General features: G+C 49.8%; 9 protein-coding genes across 9 annotated transcripts; 5 read left to right on the plus strand and 4 right to left on the minus strand.

Annotated features, from left to right (window-relative positions):
• Positions 1-47: 47 nt before the first annotated feature.
• Positions 48-2,747, plus strand: P174DRAFT_510459 (DEAH-box ATP-dependent RNA helicase PRP43). The gene is made up of 3 exons (XM_024831678.1): positions 48-416; positions 479-2,345; positions 2,407-2,747. The coding sequence occupies exons 1-3, from the start codon at positions 109-111 to the stop codon at positions 2,533-2,535; spliced, it is 2,304 nt and encodes a 767-aa protein (XP_024686040.1). The 5' UTR covers positions 48-108; the 3' UTR covers positions 2,536-2,747.
• P174DRAFT_385335 (uncharacterized protein) lies at positions 2,722-5,265 on the minus strand. The gene has a single exon (XM_024823248.1). It carries the CDS (start codon positions 5,121-5,123, stop codon positions 2,925-2,927), a length of 2,199 nt encoding a protein of 732 aa, XP_024686041.1. The 5' UTR covers positions 5,124-5,265; the 3' UTR covers positions 2,722-2,924.
• A 232-nt stretch (positions 5,266-5,497) lies between these two features.
• On the plus strand, positions 5,498-6,168 carry P174DRAFT_458104 (nucleobindin SSP120; the record flags this gene model as incomplete). Its single annotated transcript, XM_024829620.1, has 2 exons — positions 5,498-5,624; positions 5,684-6,168. 2 exons carry the CDS (start codon positions 5,498-5,500, stop codon positions 6,166-6,168), a joined length of 612 nt encoding a protein of 203 aa, XP_024686042.1.
• A 176-nt stretch (positions 6,169-6,344) lies between these two features.
• Positions 6,345-7,691, minus strand: P174DRAFT_385341 (tRNA(Phe) (4-demethylwyosine(37)-C(7)) aminocarboxypropyltransferase; the record flags this gene model as incomplete). Its single annotated transcript, XM_024823249.1, has 1 exon — positions 6,345-7,691. One exon carries the CDS (start codon positions 7,689-7,691, stop codon positions 6,345-6,347), a length of 1,347 nt encoding a protein of 448 aa, XP_024686043.1.
• Positions 7,692-7,866: 175 nt separating this feature from the next.
• Positions 7,867-10,234, minus strand: P174DRAFT_439224 (phosphoinositide binding protein ATG18). Its single transcript, XM_024826745.1, has 5 exons — positions 9,837-10,234; positions 9,615-9,769; positions 9,312-9,471; positions 8,383-9,256; positions 7,867-8,324 (listed from the first exon to the last, which is right to left on the minus strand). The coding sequence occupies exons 1-5, from the start codon at positions 9,886-9,888 to the stop codon at positions 8,276-8,278; spliced, it is 1,290 nt and encodes a 429-aa protein (XP_024686044.1). The 5' UTR covers positions 9,889-10,234; the 3' UTR covers positions 7,867-8,275.
• A 244-nt stretch (positions 10,235-10,478) lies between these two features.
• Positions 10,479-13,875, plus strand: P174DRAFT_365612 (tRNA methyltransferase PPM2; the record flags this gene model as incomplete). Its single annotated transcript, XM_024822066.1, has 5 exons — positions 10,479-10,553; positions 10,609-10,826; positions 10,911-11,275; positions 11,329-13,013; positions 13,066-13,875. 5 exons carry the CDS (start codon positions 10,479-10,481, stop codon positions 13,873-13,875), a joined length of 3,153 nt encoding a protein of 1,050 aa, XP_024686045.1.
• Positions 13,876-16,443: 2,568 nt separating this feature from the next.
• pps1 (tyrosine/serine/threonine protein phosphatase PPS1) lies at positions 16,444-18,305 on the plus strand (the record flags this gene model as incomplete). The annotated part of the gene is made up of 3 exons (XM_024824692.1): positions 16,444-17,188; positions 17,252-17,338; positions 17,392-18,305. 3 exons carry the CDS (start codon positions 16,444-16,446, stop codon positions 18,303-18,305), a joined length of 1,746 nt encoding a protein of 581 aa, XP_024686046.1.
• A 1,144-nt stretch (positions 18,306-19,449) lies between these two features.
• P174DRAFT_510466 (mismatch repair ATPase MLH1) lies at positions 19,450-21,895 on the minus strand (the record flags this gene model as incomplete). The annotated part of the gene is made up of 5 exons (XM_024831679.1): positions 19,450-19,992; positions 20,070-21,188; positions 21,237-21,503; positions 21,560-21,739; positions 21,800-21,895. The coding sequence occupies 5 exons, from the start codon at positions 21,893-21,895 to the stop codon at positions 19,450-19,452; spliced, it is 2,205 nt and encodes a 734-aa protein (XP_024686047.1).
• A 326-nt stretch (positions 21,896-22,221) lies between these two features.
• Positions 22,222-24,585, plus strand: P174DRAFT_402651 (uncharacterized protein). The gene is made up of 3 exons (XM_024823960.1): positions 22,222-22,929; positions 22,989-23,240; positions 23,307-24,585. Exons 1-3 carry the CDS (start codon positions 22,308-22,310, stop codon positions 24,443-24,445), a joined length of 2,013 nt encoding a protein of 670 aa, XP_024686048.1. The 5' UTR covers positions 22,222-22,307; the 3' UTR covers positions 24,446-24,585.
• The last annotated feature ends 127 nt before the right edge of the window (positions 24,586-24,712 follow it).

Genomic DNA, 24,712 nt, shown 5'->3' on the forward strand with positions numbered 1-24,712 from the left:
TTATTCTGCCGCCCGATAATTATTCAAGTAAGATTATGATTGAATTCGTCTGCAGAGGCGATCTCATTCACTGTCGCAACTCCACTCATTTGCAGAACTCATATCGCCATGGTCGATTCGCGCTCAGACTCTGAAGATCGCTCGCGTGCTAAGCGTCAGAAGATGGACAAAACAGAGACGGATCCCAGGAACAATCCTTACCTGGCTCATATGTATGCGGATGCGTCTACCAACGGCAACTCGAACTCATCAGGGACGAATCCTGCTTTCTCGAAGTTGAAGAGGCATCAGACGACAGCGGCACTAGCAAAGGAGATAGAGGATGGGGAGATCAATCCTTTTACCGGCCAACCTTTCTCCAGCAAGTACTTCTCTATCTTGCAGACTCGTCGTGATCTTCCAGTGCACCAGCAGAGGTAAGCCCGTTCAGACTCAGATGAGGAATTTTGGTTATAAATAACTGACTGTTATGTTCAAGAGATGAGTTTTTGCAGCTTTACCAGCAGTCCCAGATCCTAGTCTTCGTCGGTGAGACTGGTTCCGGAAAGACTACACAGATCCCCCAGTTCGTCTTGTTCGATGATTTACCGCAAACCCAGCGCAAAATGGTCGCTTGTACTCAACCTCGTCGAGTCGCTGCCATGTCCGTTGCTCAGCGTGTGGCTGCTGAATTGGATGTTAAGCTTGGAGAGGAAGTTGGTTACAGTATCCGTTTCGAGGACATGACAAGTTCCAAGACCTGCTTGAAATATATGACGGATGGTATGCTTCTGAGAGAAGCTATGCATGATCATGACCTTACACGCTACAGCACAATTATTCTTGACGAAGCTCACGAAAGAACCATGGCTACCGATGTGCTTATGGGTCTTCTCAAAGAAGTTGTGCAGCGTCGGCCCGATTTGAAGATCATTATCATGTCCGCCACCTTGGATGCGCAAAAGTTCCAGCGGTATTTCAACGACGCTCCTCTACTTGCCGTTCCCGGTCGTACTCATCCCGTCGAGATCTTCTATACTCCCGAACCGGAACAAGATTACGTAGAAGCAGCCATTCGCACTGTCCTTCAAATCCACGCCACAGAGCCAGATGGTGATGTCCTTCTGTTCCTGACCGGTGAGGAAGAAATCGAAGATGCTGCGCGCAAGATATCGCTTGAGGCGGACGAGATGGTGAGAGAAGCCGACGCTGGTCCCTTGAAAGTCTATCCGCTTTATGGCAGTCTGCCTCCGCACATGCAGCAGCGTATCTTCGAGCCCGCTCCTCCCCCTCGCAGGCCGGGCGGTCGTCCTGGCCGTAAGGTGATTGTTTCGACGAACATTGCAGAAACGTCTCTTACCATCGACGGAATCGTGTACGTGGTGGATCCGGGATTCTCGAAACAGAAGATCTACAACCCCCGAATTCGGGTCGAGTCACTTCTCGTGTCTCCCATCTCCAAGGCTTCCGCTCAACAAAGAGCTGGTCGTGCGGGTCGTACGCGCCCCGGAAAATGCTTCCGTCTGTACACGGAGAGTGCCTTCAAGAAGGAGTTGATTGATCAGACCTACCCCGAAATTCTCCGATCTAACCTTTCTTCGACCGTGCTAGAATTGAAGAAGTTGGGAATCGATGATCTGGTTCATTTTGACCTGATGGACCCTCCCGCCCCCGAGACTCTCATGAGAGCTCTGGAAGAGTTGAATTATTTAGCTTGCCTTGATGACGACGGCAATCTGACACCGCTGGGCCGCCTTGCCTCCGAGTTTCCTCTTGACCCCGCGCTTGCCGTCATGCTGATCAGCTCTCCCGAGTTCTACTGCTCAAATGAGATTCTGTCGATCACAGCTCTGCTTTCGGTTCCTCAGATTTTCGTGAGGCCCGCCTCGCAGAGAAAGCGCGCCGACGAGATGAAGAATCTTTTCGCTCATCCCGATGGTGACCACCTCACTCTTCTGAACGCCTATCATGCCTTCAAGAGTCCGGAAGCCCAGGAGAATCCAAAGCAGTGGTGTCACGATCATTACCTCTCCCTCAGATCTCTCCAATCGGCAGACAACGTTCGTATGCAGCTCCTGAGGATCATGGAGCGCGAGGAGCTAGAAATGATCTCGACTCCTTTCGAAGACAAGAAATACTACGAGAACATCCGGCGTGCGCTGTGCGCGGGATTCTTCATGCAGGTCGCAAAGAAGGAACCACAGGGAAAGAGTGTCTATACGACCGTCAAGGACAACCAGAGTGTTCTTCTGCACCCGTCAACCGTCCTCGGCTATGAAGCCGAGTGGGTTCTCTATAACGAATTCGTCCTCACCACTAAGAATTACATTCGGACTGTGACCGCCGTCAAACCCGAATGGCTCCTTGTATGTCGTCTCCGTCCCAGTACTATCATTAAACGAGCATGTACTAACAACCTCTCTCTAGGATATCGCTCCCACATACTACGATATCTCAACCTTCCCCAAGGGCGAGATCCGATCCTCCTTGCTGCGCGCCGCAGAGAGACTATCGCGCAAAGAGAAGATGCGCGGAGACTCTGCAAAGAGACGATAGATTATCCTGGTTTCGAGAATAAAATAGATTCCCCATTTCTTTTATTTCATGGCGCCATCTTGACTTCAGTCATTCTAGAGTAGACTTGCCTGACATGTATGTATATTCGGCGGCGTTTCGTCACTATATGCCCTCTGATGATTGTAGAGAGAGAGTACAACTGCTTGAAACGCTAATAATGGGAATGTCTGGTAGATGTATTTCTGCGACCCAAAACTCAAGAACTCATCAAGAGTGGTGAAGCAGGTGTTACGGCATCATCATTCCAAGTCCTATACCTATCCGACATAATATTATACAGGTAATTTGATGTATCATCACAAACAACGCGCGCGATCACTACTTGAATGACCATTCTACTCCAGCCACCGGCTTCGGATCCACCACTTTCAGTGAACAGTGGCGCTCTGTAGGTTGTGTTGTTTTCCCTCTGGAGGGTCTATGCCGTCGCCGGTGGAAGCCACAGTTGAGACACCCACACGTTTCCGCCAGGCTCCTAGCCTGGGACGTAGTTGCGAAACCATTCGCTTCAATTCCCGCACCTCCGATTTCAGATAGTCGATTTCCTCCTGCGGCGTCTTCTCAGCGGATCTTTCGTGTTCTTCAATAGGGTCGGAACCGACATGCTCAACGAAGTCGAAATCGTCAGGATTGAGGATCGGCTGGGGAGCCGATTCGATCGGTTTTGTGTCTTTGAGTTTACGGAGAGGGCCAGACATAGCTGACAACACTTCCCGAGAATGCAGGGCAACCATTCTCTGCCAGTGGGCGGCGGGATCCTGATCCTCGGATGAAACAAGATCCTCTAATTGCTCCCCAAATAGCTTGGCAAAGGCAAAAGACTTTTCCCATGCAGGCCTACTTCGTTTGTCTATTGTCGTTTGGTCGACCCTCTTCTGCCAATAATGGAGGCGAGGATCTCGGCCAAATTGGATGTCAAGTTGATTTGTGGTCGCGGAACTCCAATCAAAGCCGCTTTCGATTGCGGCTGAGATCATCGCATCGGATAGGTCCCATTTTTTACACCAGTCACAAAGCTGCACCATGTGCACAATCAGTCTCTCGATATGCCGATCGGAGTGTAGCGTTGAACCAGTTAGGAAGGCAAGCGATCTCCTGAGTGTATACAGCCCGTTTTGCCAGTCTCCCCTTCTGGCATAATACTTCAGATAGGCGTACAGGGTCGAGAAATCGTCCGTGAAGCCGTGTTTCCTCCCGGCTTGAAGCCAGGCATCAGCTCGATCCACTTGTTCGAAGCGCAAAGCTGCTGTGATCAACGTCGAATAGATGACAGGATTAGCACTGGCCACGGGGGGAATAGTTATTTCCACGCCATTGACGACCATCTTTTTGTAAAAACCCAATTTGCCCAGATCCACCGGGTAGCCTTCACCCCGAAGCACTTTCAAAAACGAATCAAACGCTTTGAGGTTTTTGGATTTCTTGTAATAGGTCAAAATGGAAATGATGAGAGAAGAGTTCAATTGAAACCTGTGCGGCAACACCGTCTTGAGCACCAGGTCCGTAAGATCGTTTTGCATGGACCTGGTGAAAGCTAATATCATCAGCTTCATGACATACGGTCGGTCAGGATCCAAAGATTGAAGTAGATTATTCGCTAATCGCAGATTTAATTCCTGTAGCGACATCTTGTTTCTGAGAAACAACGAGACATCTCGAGCTGCTTCATCGTCGAGTCTCGTACGCTCCATATTCAGCTCCGTAGTCGACCGCACGCGGAGATCATGCGCCAGATCGTCATAGTATGCACCTTCAGTGACTTTCAAAAGGCGAATCCTGCGTCGAAGTTTGTTCAGTTCAGACAACAACTCTGCGAAATTAAGTTGGGGCATCTCAAAGTCGGCCTTGTGGTCCATCGCAATACCCGAATAACTGTGCGCGATTGACTCGCGAAGCAAAAGTCGTATCGCTAGTTGCTTCACTGCAAGTTTCCGGATGGCCTTCTGTCGAATTGTATTGTCCGACAGCCATTTCGGAACTTCCTTATCTTCAGGGAAGAAACCATCTTCCAGCTCTATTCTGTCGTCATCTAAATCTCCTTCGTTCTCAATTATTTCCTGAAGTTTTCCAGGAGTGGCTAACTCGAACTCATTGTTTTGGAGGACTATTTCCTCGTCGTCCTCAAGATCAGGACCTCGTGCTGCATGGACCAAACGACTGGGAGGATTTCTTTGGAGCCATTGGTCGCTTCTGGGCGTTGGTATCGATCTCCAGGTCGTAAATGATCGTTTTTGTAAAGCTCCTTGTGACAGTGTGCGCGACCTCCGAGCCTGAATGGCCACTAGTAGTCGATGTTCTTCATCCACCAATTCGTTCACCTCCTCCTTCACGGCTGCGATCTTCTCGGCCCACTCATGTCGGCGCTTGTCCTTGGCCCGAGCATCTGCCAAAGCTGCGGCAGCAAAGATGCTGGTGTACAGCGCCGTGACCGAATTCCCTATGCGAAGGCGTCTTTTGCTTGCTGCGGTCGCTGCTCGGGACGTTATTCCGGGTGCACTGGTACTGAGGCAGGGAACGCATCGACAGGTCGACTGCGTCGGAGCAACGCGGGACCATAGACTTTGCATTATCGTGGCATTTCTAAGCGGAACTCATTCGGATAAAGCATACGGTGGTCGAGTCAATGTCAATCGAGGTGCCTCTCCGGCTCAATGGCGTTTGAAAAGTGCGCAGGCCAAGATAGTCGATGGTGAGTCCAAGACCCCGGCGATGGCACGATGTATGCGGATTTCTTTCTCGAGCCGGGAAAAAAAGGCGGAGGGCCCTGATACAAACAATGCAAACAGCCAAGTAGTTGAGGAGATGTGGACAAGCCATTGCTCTGTTTCTCGTCTCATTTATCATTATTTGCCTTTTTGATACTGGATACATTCTGATCTGTAAGTATCTGGGATTTGTACATCCTGTGTTCGGAATTGTCATTTAAGCAGCTTTGTCGACAATGCTTGTCCGCTCCATTGGCCTTGCAACTGCGCTGCTGGCTTTAAGCAACAGCTTCGCCAATGCTCATGGATCGCATGCGAGCCAGCAGAACCCTTCCTCAGACTGGGCGACTCGCCATATGCAAGGTAGCTCTCTACGTCGTCATTATTCCATTGGGAACCGCCATTGACAATTTATTCAACAGAGGAACACCACATCGATTCCTTCGACGCAGGTTCTTTCTTCACCCTTCACGACTACGATTCCTCCGGCGCATGGACCCCTGATGAAGTCCGAAAGACATATGGCATGGACGACGAGTCAAATTCTGGGGTGACCGAGGAGCGCAAGCAACAGGCGCTTCGCGAAGTGTTTGCCCTTTTCGACACAGGGAGCTCAGGGGTTATCACTCGCGACAACTGGATGCGTCTCATCTCAGCCGGTAAACGGTTACCCGATCTCGGATTCGGTCCTGGACACCATGGTGATATTGAATACGAGTATGAAATCCATCATTTCGAGAAATTTCACGGGGAGGACGCCAAGTTAGAAGATCTCACCCATCCGGAAGATATCGAGCATTTCCGAAGACATGACGAGGAAGAAGATGCCGCGGATAGACTTGAACAACTGGAACGAATGGCGATTGTCGAGGCGAACATCCCGCAGAAATTTCTCAGACGGACATAGAGATGTACAGTTTGATATCTGTCGTGTTGTATATATGTGCATGTTATCAGAGAGTCCGCGGGTCGGTTACACGACATGAGCTGGTGAAATCCATACTCTTCCTTTTGGAACTCACAGGTGAGACAGTCTCATTCTCATGAGGTGCGATAGCCACTCTCTCGACGTAGCATCTGACTTCAGGATTGAGACTGCTTCGACATTCGGCTTAGCTCGAGTCTCGTAGGAGGTGCGTCTCCTGACGGAGGTAACTTGATGTCGAAGACGCAATGCATAATGCCTGGTGCATATGTCTTGACATGCTCGATATGACGGCATTCAATAGGCTGGTGAACATCACTTGGGAAGGTTAACGCTCTCAATCTGCCGATCTCAGTGATGATTTCCTGCTTCTTCGCATCAATATGTTGCACATCCACGTTCTCATGCACATGTATCCAACCTCCCAACTGTAGATCGATCATTGCGCAAGCGTCACTCCAAGCACCGCTGGATGAAGGAAGGAGACCCAGGTTGACATGTCGAATTCTATTCCATGCATCTCGGCGCTCCCTGTGCCCTTTGATTTCGCTCATAACGCGAGCGGCGAATTTGTTGTCCCCATGGAACAAGACCACCCTGTCTGAATCTTGAAGACTGCCAATCAGATCCGGGATCGATTCACTTAATGTTCCATCATCCCCAACCTGAACCACTTTGCACCCCCATCCATTCTCTATACACCCTCTCCTCAAACCCTCGACTGACCACCCGTTGATCTCCCATCCCCAGACCCTCTTCACCCCTCTTTTCAGATACGAGAAGACGAAATACCCAATACCCGCATACATATCAACCACGCTGATATCGTCGATGTTTTCTCCAAGGGTACCTTCATCAAGCCCTTCAAACACCGATCCTTGACCGAGAATCCGGGCCTTCTCTGTGATGTTCCCTCGAGAAAACATCGTATAAAGCGGGGCCCAGATCTGCACAATTCCCTGATTCTGCATAGTTTGCACCCAGAACGCACGCTGCAAGTCTTCCCGCGTCGGCTGCCCATTCTCACCGTCCCCAGACGGCGCCAGGCCAAAGTCTCCGTAGAGAGGAATCAGTCCCGCAGGGCTGCGCATCCTGTTCTCTGCTCCCTGCGTGTTTGTAGGCGCGATAGGCGCATTCATAGCAATATGAGTAACGCCCATACGCTCGAATGCCGTAGCAATCGACTCAAAGAGGAACGCTCGCTTTTGGCTATCTAGGCTTGCGTAAAGCGAGCCCCAGGCTGGAGGATCGCTGAGTGCGTTCACTGGCAGCAGCAGCAGTGGTTCGTACACTGTGAACCGTTTCGGAAAGGCTGATTCCAGGTTCTCTGGTGACAGACCATGTTTGGCAAGGTCGTCTGAGGGTATATGTTTTGTTACAAAATCCTGTATGCCTCTTCGGAGCGGATTTGAGCACTTTGCTCGACGTTTAGGTTCCCGCGTGTGGTTTGTAGGCTTCTTGACATGCTCATCTGTAGTGTGATCCGTTGGATAGTCGGAATGCATATTGTCCTGCCACTTGGGCAGATGCTGACTGCCTCAACAGTATGTGAGCACTTGCGATGATGTTGACCTAGTGATCAGGAACTCATTTTTTGAACCCTGCGTATGAATTCGTATTAATGGAAAAATTGCTCGAGTCATCTTTCGGAGATAATTTTCATTCTCAGCACCGCCCTATGTCATGTGACTTCTATACAAGGTACTCAGATGGTCGACCGTTTAGGCATCGTTGGATGTATAACACTGAACTACATTGAAGAAACCACCTCACAGACGTTATTTTGCGAGTGTATGAGTCACCTACCGTAGTCATATCGATTGTTGCAAGTGGCGAGCCCTGAATTCGAATATATCATGTAGTGGGAGACACTGAATCATCGGTAAGTATCCAAGGGCTACAAAGTGTCATAACCCAGGATTGTTCCTTTATTGGCGCAAGCCTTTCGGTATATCTGACGCCAAAAAAAGAGAAAGAGAAAGAAGAGCACAGAGTGACAGCCGCCGCTTGAAAATCAATGTATAAAAACCAATGTATGGAGAAATGGAGATGAAGTGCCGCTAAAAGAGTGGTATCAAATGAATCAGATTCAGTAATCCGTTGCAGAGTATCCCAACCGATCGTTCGACTCAAGCACCCTGTAGCACGAGTCAATATCACATTCGAAGTCTGAAATGTTTGGACAGGTAAACTCACGAGTACTGTTTTGTCAGCGTACCTTCGCCGCCTTTCGAGAGATCGATGCTGAATACATAAAAGTTACCATCGCTGGTAACCACCATGACCTGGGGTGTGTTGCTACTCATAGCAACCACGCTGCGGAGAGGGCCATTGTTCCCGCTGCCACCAGGAGTTTGGTTTGGCTTTGGCAGTTTGAACCAAGCAAAATCACGGGTCGGCTCCCACATTTCGCTGACTCCTTTCGGAAGGTAGCCCCCCACTTTGGCAGCGACAGTACTGCCAACGTTTTGCGAGGTCCGTCTGATTATACCCATCAGTGTTCCATTATGTTTCCGGGCGGGGAAATCTGATGAGCCCACGTCTCCCGTCAGGTCGCCGCGGTCAGGAGAATAACCGGAGGAGCTTCGACTGAGGGACCTGTCACGGCCCACAGGAGAGGAAGGGGAGGCGTCTGGAGATGATGTTGGATGGCTCAACTTGAAAAGGTGTATTGTCTCTGTAGAAGAGGAGACGCAGAGCAGGGTCGATGTGGTATTGAATGACATGCTGAAAATCCTCGATGGCATTGAACCGCGTCGGAATTGGTATAGCTTGTGGCCGTCAGGAACGGAGAATACGCGGATTATGGTTCCCTTGTCAGAAGCGGTGGCCAGCAGCGTGCCATCACTGTTGAGCGTGATGCAAGCCAGCGGAGATCGGTGAGCTTCAATGACATTTATGGCCTCCAGTTTTAAAGTATCGAATATCAGAACCTCTCCGCTTGTCGGCGATACATGAGTATTTCCCGGGGGAGTATGAGACGGCGGATTGAACGAAGAAGGCGGTGCCTTTTGTGGAAGAGGGTATGCGAGGTAACAATTGTCAGACGACGGTGATAGCGCGCAGATCGCTGTCTGGCATTAGAAAATGCTCGACTAAAGGCAAGAGCGGAATACATCGCTTACCGTTGGGGTTGGGCGACGTCTGGATGGTGTAGAGCAGCTTCATCGTCTGAATGTCGTAAAGATAGATCTGATCTTCAAGGACAATCACGAGTCGTTTCCGATTCAATTTGACTGCCAGCACGGTCGTGGGGAAGGTTAATTCGCATATCGTAGATTGGCGCTATATGAGGCAAATAGCCAAGCAGAAAGCGTCAACATATGCCGCAAAGTAAAAGCGCACTCAACAGCATGACTCCGCCCCTCGTGTCTATCGGGAAACAAAGAGTTCAAGAATGTACAGTTGACCAGTAATGAACTACGAACCTTAGTATTAGTGATTTGAAGACGACGCGGTGAGAGGATCAGCGCAACAAGAGATGTCGAGAACAGCATCTCGATGATGGCAATATTTCCCTCTTTCGTCTCATAACTCTTCGCGAAAGGGTCCGTCGTGAATATGCGAAAACCCTTCGAGGTCGCTGATGGAGGGAATACAGAGCCTTAGAGCGTGCGCATGCGCTTGAAGAGTTCCCAAGGGGCGCTTACCAACAGCCAGATAGCTGTAGTCTTGGTTGAAGGTCACGAAGTTCATTGCCATCTTGACCCCGATAGGCTACCAAGCCGCCTGAATATCTCCTTTGATCAATCCAATATCCGTCTTGTATACTCTGATAGTCACCGGCGACACTAGAACAGACAGGCTACCCCGCTGAATCACGCTCCGAAATCGTATATGAGGATGGAGGAAGGGCAGAAGAGAACAGCAGATCAACGGGGTCTCATAGCAGATCGGGTTCGTCACAAACAGCTCCGGGTTTGCATTTCGGGTCTCTCAGGAGATACTGGCACGGTTGATCTCATACACAGATGTAAAAGCAGACTTCCTTCAAAAAGCTGTGGACACTGTCGTCATTTCAAACCAGAGCGGTGTCTTTGGAACTTGGCAGGAAACTAGCTCTCATTCGCGGAGGATCGCGGGGGATCGCCTGAACTGCTTTCACTGCCGCGGTTCGCTGCACAATTGGGCGAAACGCGCTAAGCGAGCATTGGGCGCTTGGGCCACATCTTGCTCCGCAATACGGTAAATTTTTTGGTCCTCAAGGCCCTCTATGGATGAATGGTAATTTCACAATTTACTGATTGTGACTGTCTGCTTTCTTTTGTCCTTTGTTGGTTGCTGAATCCAGAATGAAGGCTGCAAAGAAACCAGCTACGGCTGGAGTCAGCACCAAGGCTGAACGAGAGGCTGATTTGGTGATGGGAGTAAGTCGTTCTTGAAGCCGTCTCCGCGCACATACCACTGACTCCTTCCACCTAGACTAATAATAGCAGCATTGTGTCCAAGCGGAGCGTCGAATTACTATACTACACCAAGCCCCATTTCTTCAGATATTTCGTGAAGAAACCCCCGAGACGATCGCCTTTGATCAATCGTGGATACTGGCTTCGCATGCATGCTATGGCGGAGTCGGTTCGGCGGTTTATGAGGCAGCCGTCTGATAAACCCAAATTCGTATTGAATCTTGGATGTGGATTGTAAGTCGTAGAGAACTACCGCTGTGCCGATCGGACGAAGGGGAAATGTCCGCCTGAGTCGTATGCTAAGTTGGGCTATCGTAGTGATCCATTACCGTTCATACTCCTGAGTACCGATAAATCCTTGTGTAGTACCACGAGGTTCGTGGATATCGACTATGAGAAGCTGATGGTCAGCAAGAAGACGGCCATTCGCAGGACAGACGAGATTACCCAGCTTCTTGAGAATGTAGAATTTCTCTCGGATGAAAGTCCAATCCAGATCCGCAGCGAGCAATACTTGGCGATTGGTTGTGATCTGAAGAACCTCAAGAAGCTAGATGATGTGCTGAAGACAGAGGTCCTTCCGTCTGAATGCTCTATTCTGTTCCTGGCAGAGGTCTCTCTGACCTACATGGATGTCAAGTCTGCCAATGCTGTGTTGGACTGGGCCTCAAAGCTCAACAATGGTTAATACCGCCAATCTACCATATCATTGCCGTCAAGCTAACAGGGTATTCAGATTCTCAGTTCTGTATATTGGAACAGTTCTTCCCTGACGGACCCAATCATCCTTTTGCTTCAACAATGATGAAGCACTTCAACAAACTCGGAGCGCCCTTGTACTCAATCCACGAATATCCTTCACTAAGTGAGCAAGAACATCGATTTAGAAATGCCGGCTGGGCACATGCGCAGGCTAGAAGTCTCTGGGATCTCTGGTCAGATCAGGAATTTCTCGGAAGTTCTCTACGAGCATGGCTTGATACAGTCGAACCGTTCGATGAGTGGGAAGAGTTTGCGCTCTTTGCCTCGCATTACTTCTTGCTCGTCGCTTCTACGAAACCACCTACCTCTGTTCAGGAGTCTCAGAAGACGCCGACATTTACTAAGGAGCCCGATGTATCCTCACAATATGTGCTGCTTGCGGGCAACGACCCGAGAGGCGGGCAGAGGAGGTTCGGGGCCCTCATCCCGGACAGTGAAAATTCTATGGGTCACCATTCGGGTTTAGGCCGTCAGACTCGCGATGTGTCGACAGATCTCTACAGCAAGCGCAAGGGTATGACTACCCCGCAGCTTCCATTTCCTCCACGAGAGATCTCTGCGCGGATGTGTCACACGGTGACTAGCCTGAGCGGTGGTGACTGCTTGCTCGTTGGTGGGAGAGCGTCACCTGCAAACGCATTTCAAGATTGCTGGTTGCGACAGGGAAAGCAGTGGCAGTCCACCCAGAGTCTCCCAGCTCCTCGCTTCAGACACAGCGCGGTCAAGATTACCCTTGAGACAGGTTCGGACTCAGTCCTTGTGTACGGCGGGAGATCTAGCGACGGATCGATCTTTGACACTTGGTTATTATGGCAAACAAACAGCAACGGATGGCAGGAAGTTGAGATACAAGGCGCAAGACCTCCTGCTCGATTTGGGGCCTGTCTAGAGAGCATCAACCGGACCACAGGCGTCCTGTTCGGAGGCATTGGCTCCGACGGAATCATCAATGAAGACTTTTGGATATGGAAGATATGCCAGCGCAGTGACGGTTCTGTGTTTCTGGAGTTGACCGATCATACCGAGCACCTGCAACAAACACCTCTGGGTCAGTACATCCACCGATTTGGATCCACTGTCACACGGACTCCTTTGGGGATGGTCATAGTCGGTGGAATTATTCCTCGACAGATTGTCCCATATGAATGTGAAATCATGTTGCTTGATGTAGGAGAGCTCCTTAAATGCGTCGAAAGCGAGTCGTCCTGGGGCCACGAGATTCTGTCTGCGATAGGACTGGGTGCTAACTTGCAGGGTCCTAGACCGTTGCTTGTCGGTCATGTGGCCTGTGCGATTGACCCAGGCCAGGTTTTGATACTGGGAGGTGGCGCAGTTTGCTTCTCGTTCGGCACATTCTGGACGGAAGGGAGCTGGGTTCTGAGGTCGGCCGGGTCTACAGCCCAGAACGATTGGACTCTTGTTCCTGAAGCTACGCATACTCCGACATCTGTCCCATCTCCCACTGTTCCACAAATCGCAGGCTGCAGCGCTACTTCGAAAATCTCATCGATTCGTCGTATACGAGTCGACACCTCCGAGCAATTCCAGCAGATCTTGGCTGATGGCAAGCCGGTGATCATTGAGGGGTCAGACATTGGACCTTGCACCGAACTCTGGACGAAGGAATATTTGACAGATGCTGTGGGAAGTGATCGCAAGGTAAGACGGAGTCGAGACAATTCGGTACCCGCATCTAAGGATTCGTAAATAGGTCGTGGTTCATGAGAGTCGGTCGGAAAACATGAATTTCCAGGCGAAGAATTTCTCCTATGTGACCAAGACTTTCGGGGACTTCTTGGACGAGGTTCATGCGGGTGCTCGCCAGTATCTCCGAAGCATTTCCGCTGAACAACCATCCAAGCTTCCTGCCAACCTTGCGGCGGATTTCCCTGGTCTAAAAGATGACTTTAAACTCCCTGAGGCACTCTCATTCGTGACAGAAAATGCCCACAGCTCTCCGTTAAGAATTTCAGGGCCGGTTACTATGTGGCTCCATTACGATGTAAGTCCAACCACCAAACATGAGGGATGGAAGCTCAGAGTGGCTGATCACTCTGCGCAGGTGATGGCGAATGTCTTATGCCAAATCCGAGGGGAGAGGAGACTGGTACTCTTCCCTCCCACTGACGTGCAATACTTGCAAGTGCCACCAGGAGCCTCTAGCTCTACCACCGATATTTTCCAGAATATCAAAAACGGCTCTGTCGTCTCAATTCCACACACGTCGCCGCAAGAAGCTGTGCTGAACAGTGGCGATATTTTATTCATCCCACCGATGTGGCTGCATACTGCTTCTCCAACTGGCGGGGTCAGTGTTGCAGTCAATGTATTCTTCCGCAGCCTGCCCAAAGGATATGCTGCTGGTCGAGACGTCTACGGCAACCGTGACTTGCAGGCCTATGAGAAAGCCAGAGCTGACATTCAGAAGATGGTGAGGTCTTTCGACGGTCTCCCATCTGACATATCTCGCTTCTATCTGCTGAGGCTCGCGCAAGAACTGAAAGACAGCGCCGGAATATAATTGGGGCCAAGTGTTCGCGACATTGAAAAATAGCTGAATTGCGCGTGGACAAGTCTAGTTGTCCATTTGATGTTTCATACCAGCTCTTCAAGCTACAAACGGAATCGCGTTCCGCGCGCTAGCTCGTCATACAGCCAGCAGATCGCAGCGGAGCACTACTGCACTTTCAAATCCAAACTTGCCGGTGCTGGTCGTCTGGCTTATCCTCATGTCGCTTGTTTTTCAGTGGGTATGGTATAGCCATCGCGAGAATTGTTGTTCCCCGGTAACGTTAACATGATAGGGTTGCGAACGTCTAACGGTGCTAAGTTGGGACCAAAGGCAGCATCATAACCTTCTACCCGAGGAGATCAAGCTAGCGAGTGGAAACGACGTAGAGTTGCACGCGCCACACAAGCATAATGCTCTGTGTTCAATTCCTCGCTCGTCAGACGGAACCCCACAGCCATAGTTGGGAAGTCTGGATTATAAAAAGACGATGAACTGTGGTGCCGAAAAGCTGTCCTAATGTTGTGTGTTGTCCATCCATCCACGTCGCATATGTAAGCTAGACCGGTATTGGAGTTTCCGAGTGGGGTAAACCCAGATTTATTGAATTGTATATAGGATTGTTGAACAGCAAACACTCAGCTCAGGCTTTTAGAACAAGGTCGCGTGCCACTGACGCTCTTGTTTTCGAAGCTTGCAGGCTACAGAACGTACATATTGCGCAAGCGACCTGCAGGTTCTAAATCTGAAGCTTTAATCAGACCGTTAAGAAGAAAGTTAGCAGGGGAAGGAAACCATTGTAACCGACATACGGCCCTCGAGAACCTCGGACGCAGGTGCGATTGCACTATCGCACAACGGCAGCCCAGCAGGGAATAATCTTGGACATTACCTTGTCGTTGTGAAACTTTTTGGCAGCACCTAGCAAACCTGGTAACTATGTCCGAGAGGACAGAGAACTCGAGATTTTGTCGTCATAGTTTCCGTCGCAATGGACGTTCCTCAGATTGTCGCCATCCACACTCTAGAACCATGGCGTCCGAGTTGCGATCATCCACGAGTGACTGAAGATACACGATGCATAATAATGGGAAGAAAATACGGATTCGCCCCTACTCCAATCAAAAAGCCGGGATCCGACAACAGAGTTTCTGGTGGCCATGCAGGAGAGGCGACAATTAGGTTCCAAACCTCCCTCTGGCAGGTTGCACTGATGTTGGTTGGACCACACTTAAGTGCTTCCGGGGGGGAGAAAGCGCTCCTGATGTCCCTATTGGATGTTACCCAAGAACTGTTGGCGTCAAGGATGATGTGAGAGTTTGGAAATGGTGGGGGGCACAGAAAAGACCGGGGCTGGATGCCATTCGATTCAGTCTGGGAAGTCTCAGACTGATGGTATAGAATGTTATTTCAAAGCATCTATAATAGAGAGCATCGGCGCCTGTGTAAACAAGATGGGTGTCATTTCTGGCTGCAAGCGGCAAGTCAGCCTTATGGGAGACGAGAAAGTCGCCCAACGTAGGATATGGTTCCCGTAGATACTTGGTGATACGGGGTTTGGTCAAAGATGCTCCTCCAAAGAAGTGAGTTTTTGACCATATATTGAGCTCAAAGTTAACCAGAAAGCAGGATTTAATCATAAAAGCCATCAGTAGTGCAGTCTCATGCAGTTTTACTCCGTAAGGGCAACGATCGAATAATAGACTGGTGATTTGACGTTGGAGGGGAGAGCAACACCCACTGTGGAAGCACGAGCCATCCGCAGTTAATCCACAATTCGCTCTAACACGGGAATTGCTAGTGCGAGACTACTGTACACTAGATCACGGATACTACCCCTCCCCACCCCCGTACTTTGGGCGTACAAAACCAAGACACCAGGCAATGACTTTCTGGCTATCGTTTAATCTATTTTCATTATTGAAAACGCAGTAGACAGCGCTAGATTTAACTCATCTCCTATCTGCCAGCTCATCCTACAAGTGTTCAACATCTTCTTCGGTGGCTTCTCATATAATTTATTGTTACCATTGCACCCGCCAAGGACGTGACACCCAGTTCCCGCTTCTCCCTTATCAGCGGGTCCGTCGCATTGCTATCTACTGAGTGGGGATACAGTAACTACTGGGGAATCCTTCTCACCACCACGCCATCGTATCCGCGCGATTCGACAATACTTTGGATTCAGTCATCAGTATTCCTTCCCGGCTATTGTTATTGTCTTTTGAAACTATCAGAGTTGCCCTTCAGAGTGTAGTATTTGAGAACCCGGGTATGCTTTAGGCCGCTTCTCTTCGTTTGTTTCCACCCCTTCCCGAGCAGCGCAGGACGCAAGTCACCTTGCGTTTATGTCGGTTCAATTGTCTCGTCTTTACGTCAGATGATCTGCTAACAAGTCTATCTCACACAGGCATCATTCATCCATTCCTTACCATCCACATAAGTTGGAAATTTGGTCGCAAATGTTTGTGCAGCAGATGTACTATTAATCGCCAGCGACCGTGCGTCTGTATCAATTCCACTGATTGAAACATACTTTGGACTGGTATATACACTCGAACTGCACAGCTGTCATTGAATATGGCTACGGTGTTGGTACAGCAGCAAACGCTGCGACATGCCACCCCTCCGCCAGCGGGAATCTCCTCATCCCTGAATCTCACCAGAACCCCGTCGCCGGTACCAAACAAACATTTACCAGTGTGTCCGTCGGGAACTTCGACAGCAGCTTCGCAGACTGCTGTACAATCGGCGAAAGACGATAAGGAGGTCACGTCGCTTCTCTATCCTCCCGACACGTTCTCGCGTGTGACCAATTCACCGCCGATATACTCGATCGACATTGTAACCTTAGCCGCTGCCTTGGATTATTGGGCTTCTCAACCCTTACCAGACCCCAGTCAGGTATTTCCTTGGCTCCATGGACTTCACCCGGAGAATCATTTACAACTGGGCTTTTTCACAAACCGGAGACGTTCTCTTCGCCGGACTCCCCAATGTTGGAGAGGCATCACGATCGTCAAAGTCGGTGGTGATCTTAGCACATCCAGACTCAAAGGCGCAGTGTCTCCCAGTGAGATTCTTGCACCGTCCGGCTGGGATTTCATTCCAAGTGATCCCAAGGAGGGATTCTCTGTTCGCAATTTTCAGATACAAACCGCAAAGTTGGCTACTCTATCAGACATTGTTGTTTACGGCCAAGACGGTGTGAATAGAAAGCAACTCTTAGAAGTTGCTGAGAAAATTGCCACCGCACAGTACCGTTGGAGAAATAAGAATGACCCAGATGGATTCTTCCCATCCTACCATACATTCATCCTCTCAAGTCAGTCCATTCTCGGCTTGGTAACTGAAATCTACCGCAAAAAAGCAGCTAACGAACGTATAGGTGAATTCTCTGAAATTGAACGCCGTTGTCCGCGCCTGGTTGCTATCAACTCTCAAGGCCAGCTCACCGGCCAGGTAGTCGATTTCTGTAAGCCCTTCTTGAGTTTATCTTTTGGAGGGATAGGTCTAACACATCCCCAGTTCACTGGGAGCGGCTGGAAATGTGCGAGATGGCCAAAGCTTCTGAGATTTCTAAGAATGTCTGGCAAGGGCCGACGCCTGATTACATATTGCGATCTGGATCAGGCGACTCCGCGCATGTCGAAGATTTTGACCTTTTGATTGAGACAAGTGATCTTGCCAGCATCCCTGGCCCTCGATATCTGGCTAAACTCAATAGGCAGCTGGATGACGACGACAGTCCTCTGCGGCTAGAATTCCCGTCTTCCGGGTCGCTTGTTGTCCCATCCGCTGAAACAAGAGAGATAGACGACCTTGTAAGCACTATACGATGGATTTATTATCTGGCGAACCCAGAAGAGCCGGAATCCCCAACAGATGTTGATGGAGATATTGCCATGACGTCTCTTCGACGGAAGCCTCGCAGGATTCTTATCCACTGTCCAGACGGCTATACTGAAGCTTCACTATTGGTCATCGCTTACTTGATGTTCGCTGAAGGTATAGCGGCTCATGAGGCATGGCTGCGACTTCACTGCGACAGGAAGCGTAATTTCTTCGCATACCCGTCTGATGTCACTTTTCTGAGCAGCATTCAGACAAGACTTTTGCATGAGAGTCCTGCGACGCACTCGGAGAGTCTCTCCAGCGTTCCAGATCCGCCATGGTTCCGGTACTGTGATGGATCACTTCCGAGTCGAATTCTCCCATACATGTATCTTGGCAATTTGGGCCACGCCAACAATCCTGAAATGCTCTGGGCTCTTGGAATTCGGCGCATTCTGAGCATTGGAGAGTCAGTCTCATGGAGAGATTTTGACATTGCTCGGATGGGCCCTGAGAACGTGATGCATATAACTCAGGTTCAAGACAATGGGATAGACCCATTGACTCAGGAATTCGACCGATGCTTGGAATTCATCAGTGAGTTCTGATTGGTTCCCTTGAGTGTTTTTGATAAGGCTCACCAGTCAATTCTTCCAGGGAAAGGGAAGCATGATGGAGCAGCCACGTTGGTCCATTGCCGAGTTGGAGTCTCTCGATCAGCCACAATCTGTATTGCCGAAGTGATGGCTTCTCTTAACCTATCTTTCCCGAGAGCATAGTAAGTCACGCTCTACCCTTGGTCGTGAAAAATGGATTGCTACAAAGGACAGACCTTTGTTGACTTTTACCTCTTTAGCTGCTTCGTTCGTGCCCGAAGACTCAATGTCATCATTCAGCCTCATCTGCGTTTCGTGTAAGCACTCCCTACAGCTGGAGTCACTCAGCAGAAGCAACCCCGCTGTCCATTTCACGTATGATCGCATCACTGGCTAACAGAATTCCTCAGGTATGAGCTTCTTAAGTGGGAAGAGCAGCTACTGCAGAGACGCAATAAGCCCATAAAAAGAGAACTCGAATGGGCCTCAATAGCCAGGGAAATTGCATTGATGAACAAGCCATACTCGAGATAATTGCAACACGACATACACCTGATGCCGACCCGCAAGTGCGGCATCCTCTTGACCTGCGCGAACAGTTGTCCATCTCCGTCAGGGTCTGCTTCTAGGCATTTTCCTTACCAGAATTTTGGCCTGTTCTGATAGTGACAAAGATTTACGCTTTGATGATGAATTTAAACGGACTGGATGAGATGAATGGGAATATGGTGAGATAAGCGACGGATTTCTTTAATTGTTCTGGCGTTCTTGGGGTTTCAAGTGACGAAGCCATGAGTTGCCTGTCAATGCACGATACATGCGTCATTGTTCTTCTTTTCTTGCCTCAATTTAGCAGGCACACCGGATTCTTGCATGACTGCCTTGTCTTCAAGACTGTTTATTCTACATACCAAGCTTTGCGCCTTGGATCTGATCACCTGATTCTTTTACTTTCTTTTCCCTTCACTTGTATCTTTATCTAGTTGCCTCGTCGATGCACAAACTCAAGCTTTTCTGACCCAATTGGATCCTGTTCCAATAATGAGATCTTGGCTGCAGAGAGTATCATCCGGAAGATTGCGTCTGAATCTGCCCAAGATCGGCTCCATAAGCTCTTGAGAAGGCGTTAGATATGTGTAGTATTTCAGGTCTAGCGTTAACACCTCTCAAACACGCGGTATAGACCTTTAAGATCCGCCACTTCAACCACGCCGCGGAGAAGCCGTGTGGTAGCAACCAGACGAGCCCGGAGCGCTGGGAAAATAACATGCTCTAGCATCCGGGCTATCTGCAATCGACGGCGCCTCAAAACTGCGTCCTCCTGCTGCTCTCCCGAGGACTCTGGATTTTCTTTGTCGCGTGAAGCAGCATTTGACCCGTCAGGAGGGGGAGGGGGTAGTTGTTCCGGCGTGTAGAAAGCCGCAAGCTCTCTCAGGAACGTGCTGAAGCATTCTTCTTCGCTTGTCCAGTCGACGTACGGGCCAAGTCTTAGCAGGAAACGTGGTAATTTACCCAATGATGGGAGGTAGCCTTTGAGTAAGAGGGGAATCGTGAGAAGGTCGCCCTCTGCGGAGATCTGAAGAGAGAAGTACTCGTTCAACATCTCTCGTCTGTCTATGAGTGTTCTTGCGACCAGGTCCGGTGCATTGGCAAAGATCTCACTTTCTTCTGCCGTGCTTGTTTGCTCAGGCTGTGTCGTCTGTTGGCTCGAGCCGGGCCGGCGGCAGCGAGATGTGCTTCTCGCTCCGCGTCTGCTCCAATTCGAAGCAGGTCCACAAGTTTCGGGGGTGGGTCGAGTTTGATGATGCCGAAATTGCCAAAATCCGTGAGGCCTATCTGGTAGAAGAACTCACTGCATATCATGCCGTAATCAACTAGGTAGAGCTTCACTCCTGACTGTATAGCGGCGATGCGCCGTCGTTCGTCGACCAACCCCACGTATGTATGTGATGCGATCATCTCTGTTAGATTGTTGTGCATGGTAGACCGGACGGCAGCGCGGAGATTCTTGACTGACGTCAGGGCAATTCGAAGGGGTTCACGGTCTGTGGTCTCGTACTGCAATCCCTCTTCGACTACTTTAGAGGGGTCGGGCTCCGCCTCAGCACCGGAGGGCGTTTGTTGTATCGCAGGAGGTAGCATTGATGTGATTTTGCGGACTCTGGAATCCGTACGCACAAGGCTATGCTCATATGGCTTCTTCGTTGGAGCAGGGGTTCTAGGAACTTGGCCGTCGCCTTCACTTGACGGGCCAGCGGCTGGATCGTTGCGATTCAATGGCTCGGTTGTCGTGACCCCAGGAAGAAGTGTTTGCGTGAGAAAGGTCCGGCTGGAATCCACCTGTGCCAGCTTGGCTCTTATCTCATCGCAGATACATTCGATGATCTCGTCCTCATTCAGGAAGTTTACCTCGCGTTTGGTTGGGTGCACGTTGACGTCAACACGCTGTGGCTCAATTTCCAGGTCAATATACACAAAGGGGTGTCCGCCCTTGGGAAGAAAGCTCGAATAGGTTTGCTCTACTGCGCGTTTTATCGCAGTAGACTCGACAGAGCGGTGGTTGATGAAAAGGAGGATGGTCGTCCGCTTGACATGGTAGTTTGCGTTCGTGACCAAGCCCGACGAGCGAAAACCGAGCTTTGAATCCTCAACTTGAAATTCAACAAGCTCATTGGCGACGGCACTACCATGGATCTGGCGGATTCGGTCGACAGTGTTGGCTGCCGCAGGTGTCGAGATGCCAGCACCAGATTCGCCGTGTTTTCGGCATGAGAACGCTATCCCGGAGCAGTGAACGGCGTACCGGCCGACAACATCGAGGATTTTGGCGTATTCTTCGCTCGCAGATCGGAAGGCTCGGCGTCTTGAAGGAACATTATAGAATAGATCCTCAACCTGCTCCAGTCAGGGATGTTCTTGGTCATTGGAGTTAATTCGACTCACTGTTATCTGTGTACCACCACGCCCCGCTGTGGCTTTCGGGGCGGCACTCTGTCCAGGTTTAGGAGGGACAAGTTTCCCATCACTATAGTGAGCTCTCCATGCACAGCTGGAACCAGCCGTTTTGGTGGTCACTGTGAGATGAGCGATATGGCTGATACTAGCGAGTGCTTCGCCTCGGAAACCATAAGTTCCGATGGAAGAGAGATCTTCGAATTGCTTCAGTTTCGAGGTCGTAAATCTCTCGCACAGAATGGGGAGGTCATCCCGCTGCGCGCTAACATTAGTAACCGCTAGATGATCTGGATGTCTTAAGGGATGCTCACGTCAATGCCATGCCCGTTGTCGGTGATTTGAAGTAGTTTGAGGCCGCCATCTTTGACTAAGACCTCAATAGAGGTAGAGCCAGCGTCGACTGCGTTCTCTATAAGCTCTTTCAGGGCATGCATAGGGGCCACAATAATCTCCCCAGCAGCGATTTTGTTCACCACATCGGGATCAAGAGGCTTTCATTCTCTATCAGTTGAACGATTTAATAGTCTGCTGGGTAAATTCAGTGAACTGACTCTGATTCTTTTAGGCCTCGCGGTTGTTTCTGCGTCTTCAGCGGGACGCTTAGTGCCTCGCGATTCAGTGGCATCCACATCCATTGCGCGATCCATGATGTACGAAATGACTGCGCGGATATCGGTTCAAGGCGCCAAGGGTGTTGCACTTAATGGCTTCGGTCTACAAACGGCAACATGGCCTGCTTCTGGAGATGGAACCAAATAATTCGCCAATATAGCAAATCGGAATATATGGTACAGACATAAGTTCTCCGAATGGTAAAAGCTGATGACTGTGGCCAATAATAGCTAGTTATGGTTATGGGCGTTGATTGAAGACACTTTAGTATGGCTTGCGGAGATCGCGCGGTGGAGACTCCGCTCCAACCAACAGCGGAATCTCCAACACCCCCAAGCAGCTATCAATTGTGTCCTTATCACGACAACTACAGGACCATCTTTCCTCCTCCAATGCACTCCTCGAATTCTGAAGCTCCTTCGGGGCTATATCTCATATGTGCACAGTATGTTACCGTCGAAACGGCCGTATTTGGCTGATGAAGAGCTTGGAAAGAAGGATGACGACCACCGACCTCGCAATGGCAAAAAGCCGCACTCGCGAGCAAAGCAATGGAGAGCGCCTCGACCACGCCGGCTCATAATAGGAATTATCATCCTCTACTTAGTATACTTGTTTTTTAAGAATATGCCTACGGATGTACCTCCCGCAGTCGAACGATTCAACCCAGAGTTCGCGCAAGCACGGCAAGGCAGTGGAAAGTCATTGCCGCCTGCAATGCCTTCACCGGTTACTCCTGCAAAAGGGGCCCCTCCGCGTCCAGATTCTCAGACAATAATTAAGGAAGATTTTTATTACGAAGGCGAAGTCAGATTCAATGCTTTAGCGAGGACCTTGCAACGTTTCTGGAAGCCGCCCACTCGCCATGGCAGCTCCATTAGTCGTGCCGTTGTGTTTGCTGGCTCAAACCTGCGGAGTGTTTCCGATCTTCTGCCTCTCGCTTGCCGAATGGCCGATCAGAAGATAAATGAAGTCCATTTTGTGCTGATGGGAAGAGATGATGTGTCCATCGAAGGCATACAGCGTGTTAATGGCATAAAGGAAGTCGACTGTCCGATTGTCTGGCATGGTGTGTTTACTCTGGACCCGATTCATCAGCCCGGTGTGCTGACATTCTTGTAATTACAGATAGTCGACCTGACTATGCTCAATGGTCTACTGAGACTCGCATGGAGAGAGCTGTGACGGCTGGTTTAGACTACGTCCATGTTTTTACCCGCGCGCAGGTTCTCATTACCCAAGGGGACTCTTGGGAGGATCGCTTTTTCACAGAAGGCGTTCGAAGGAAGATTAGCAAGACTGAGCTAACGCACATCGCACTACCGACTGCTGCGAGGTATATCATGTGGATGTCGATGTTGGATTGCGATGCTCTCAAAGGTGATCTTACCACTGCGTGGCATTTTCTTCAACGTGCGAACGTGTGACTGACGGCTTGCTCAAAAGTATGGAATGACGTTCACATTGAGATCCTTATACAAGCACCTTCCGAATCATCTGGTTCTTTGATCCGCTTAATTCGATCATTGGAAGCGGCAGATTACCTGGGGTCGACTCCAAGCCTGACTATTGAGCTGCCTCCTCGCGTTGATCCACAGCTCCTGTACTTCCTGCAAAAGTTGAAGTGGCCTCCTCAAACCTCAAGCACAGTCACTCTTCGCCGCCGTATACAGCCGGATTACTTGACTCCAGTCGAAGCTTCCTTAAGAACCGTGGAAGCTTTCTATCCTAGAAACCCTAACGTAACGCATGTGCTCTTATTGGCCCAAGAGGTTGAGCTGGCGCCTTCTTTTTACCATTTTTTGAAGTATACTGCGCTGAAATATAAGCATTCGGCTCAAACCAAGCGCGCCGCTTCCAAATTACTGGGAATTTCGCTCGAGCTTCCCTCATCACGACCCACAGATGACGAACCTTTCACACCACCGAAAGTTGAGAAAGAAATTCAGAAATCACAGCACCTAGGTGGCGAGCCGCTTCCTGTCTTTTTATGGCAGGCTCCAAACAGTCATGCGGCCTTGTATTTCGGCGATGGATGGGCTGACCTCCATTCTTTCCTCGCCGACCGCCTCGCTCTACACCGGCCCACGTCTGAGAAGTCTACTGACCAGAAATCTATCTCAAAAAGATATCCTGCTGTAATGGAATATCTACTCGAGCTAATTCGAGCTCGGGGGTATTACCTGCTTTACCCAACGTTCCCCGACCGAGGCACTTTTACTCTTGCAACAGTTCATAGCGAGCTGTCTCAACCACCTGAAGAATTTTTGCGCGACGATCAAGCAGACTCAACTATAGCTCTTGGGTCATCCATTAATCAATTGTCTGCCGAAAAACCCTTGGACCAGGCATCGACATTAATGCCGCTTCTTGAGCGCTTCTCTCTCACTTTGCCGGACCTGAGCAGTTTGCCCCTGTTGTCATACCGTGGTGAGGAAATGTCAGACCTAATGTACTCACAAGACACCGAGGAATACGCGAAGAAGTTTGCTATCCGTTATGGCGCCTGTCGAGACAGTGACTTGACAGATGGCTCGACCTTGACGAGACTGTTCTGTCTGCATGAGCGAGCTGACGGAGAATAGAGCATGTATCAGATGAACTATGTTCAATCATCCTATAACCGACGTTGGTACCGACAAATTGCATTTGGATAGTGAGAATCATGTAGTCTACTTATACCCAGTATTCCTATTGAGTTCGAAGTCTTTCTCGTTGAGAATCCAGCATTGACATCATGTTTCCACCATTACTAAGCGGGTGTCTATCGCACCACGACAATGCGTGAATACATATGCTCCTTTTCACTAGGCTATAAACACTGGCATATTCAAGCTTAGCAATTCCATGAA

Source organism: Aspergillus novofumigatus (genome assembly GCF_002847465.1).
Source record: "Aspergillus novofumigatus IBT 16806 chromosome Unknown P174scaffold_2, whole genome shotgun sequence".
NCBI lineage: Eukaryota > Fungi > Ascomycota > Eurotiomycetes > Eurotiales > Aspergillaceae > Aspergillus > Aspergillus novofumigatus.

Coding starts and splice junctions, on each gene's coding strand:
- P174DRAFT_510459 (XM_024831678.1), top strand. CDS start 109: ATGGTCGATTCGCGCTCAGACTCTGAAGATCGCTCGCGTGCTAAGCGT. Junction 417..478: donor CTTCCAGTGCACCAGCAGAG/GTAAGCCCGTTC, acceptor GTTATGTTCAAG/AGATGAGTTTTTGCAGCTTT. Junction 2,346..2,406: donor TCAAACCCGAATGGCTCCTT/GTATGTCGTCTC, acceptor ACCTCTCTCTAG/GATATCGCTCCCACATACTA.
- P174DRAFT_385335 (XM_024823248.1), bottom strand. CDS start 5,123: ATGCAAAGTCTATGGTCCCGCGTTGCTCCGACGCAGTCGACCTGTCGA.
- P174DRAFT_439224 (XM_024826745.1), bottom strand. CDS start 9,888: ATGGCAATGAACTTCGTGACCTTCAACCAAGACTACAGCTATCTGGCT. Junction 9,770..9,836: donor CTACAGCTATCTGGCTGTTG/GTAAGCGCCCCT, acceptor TCCCTCCATCAG/CGACCTCGAAGGGTTTTCGC. Junction 9,472..9,614: donor TTCAAATCACTAATACTAAG/GTTCGTAGTTCA, acceptor TGCCTCATATAG/CGCCAATCTACGATATGCGA.
- P174DRAFT_402651 (XM_024823960.1), top strand. CDS start 22,308: ATGTTACCGTCGAAACGGCCGTATTTGGCTGATGAAGAGCTTGGAAAG. Junction 22,930..22,988: donor CTGTCCGATTGTCTGGCATG/GTGTGTTTACTC, acceptor TTGTAATTACAG/ATAGTCGACCTGACTATGCT. Junction 23,241..23,306: donor GGATTGCGATGCTCTCAAAG/GTGATCTTACCA, acceptor CTTGCTCAAAAG/TATGGAATGACGTTCACATT.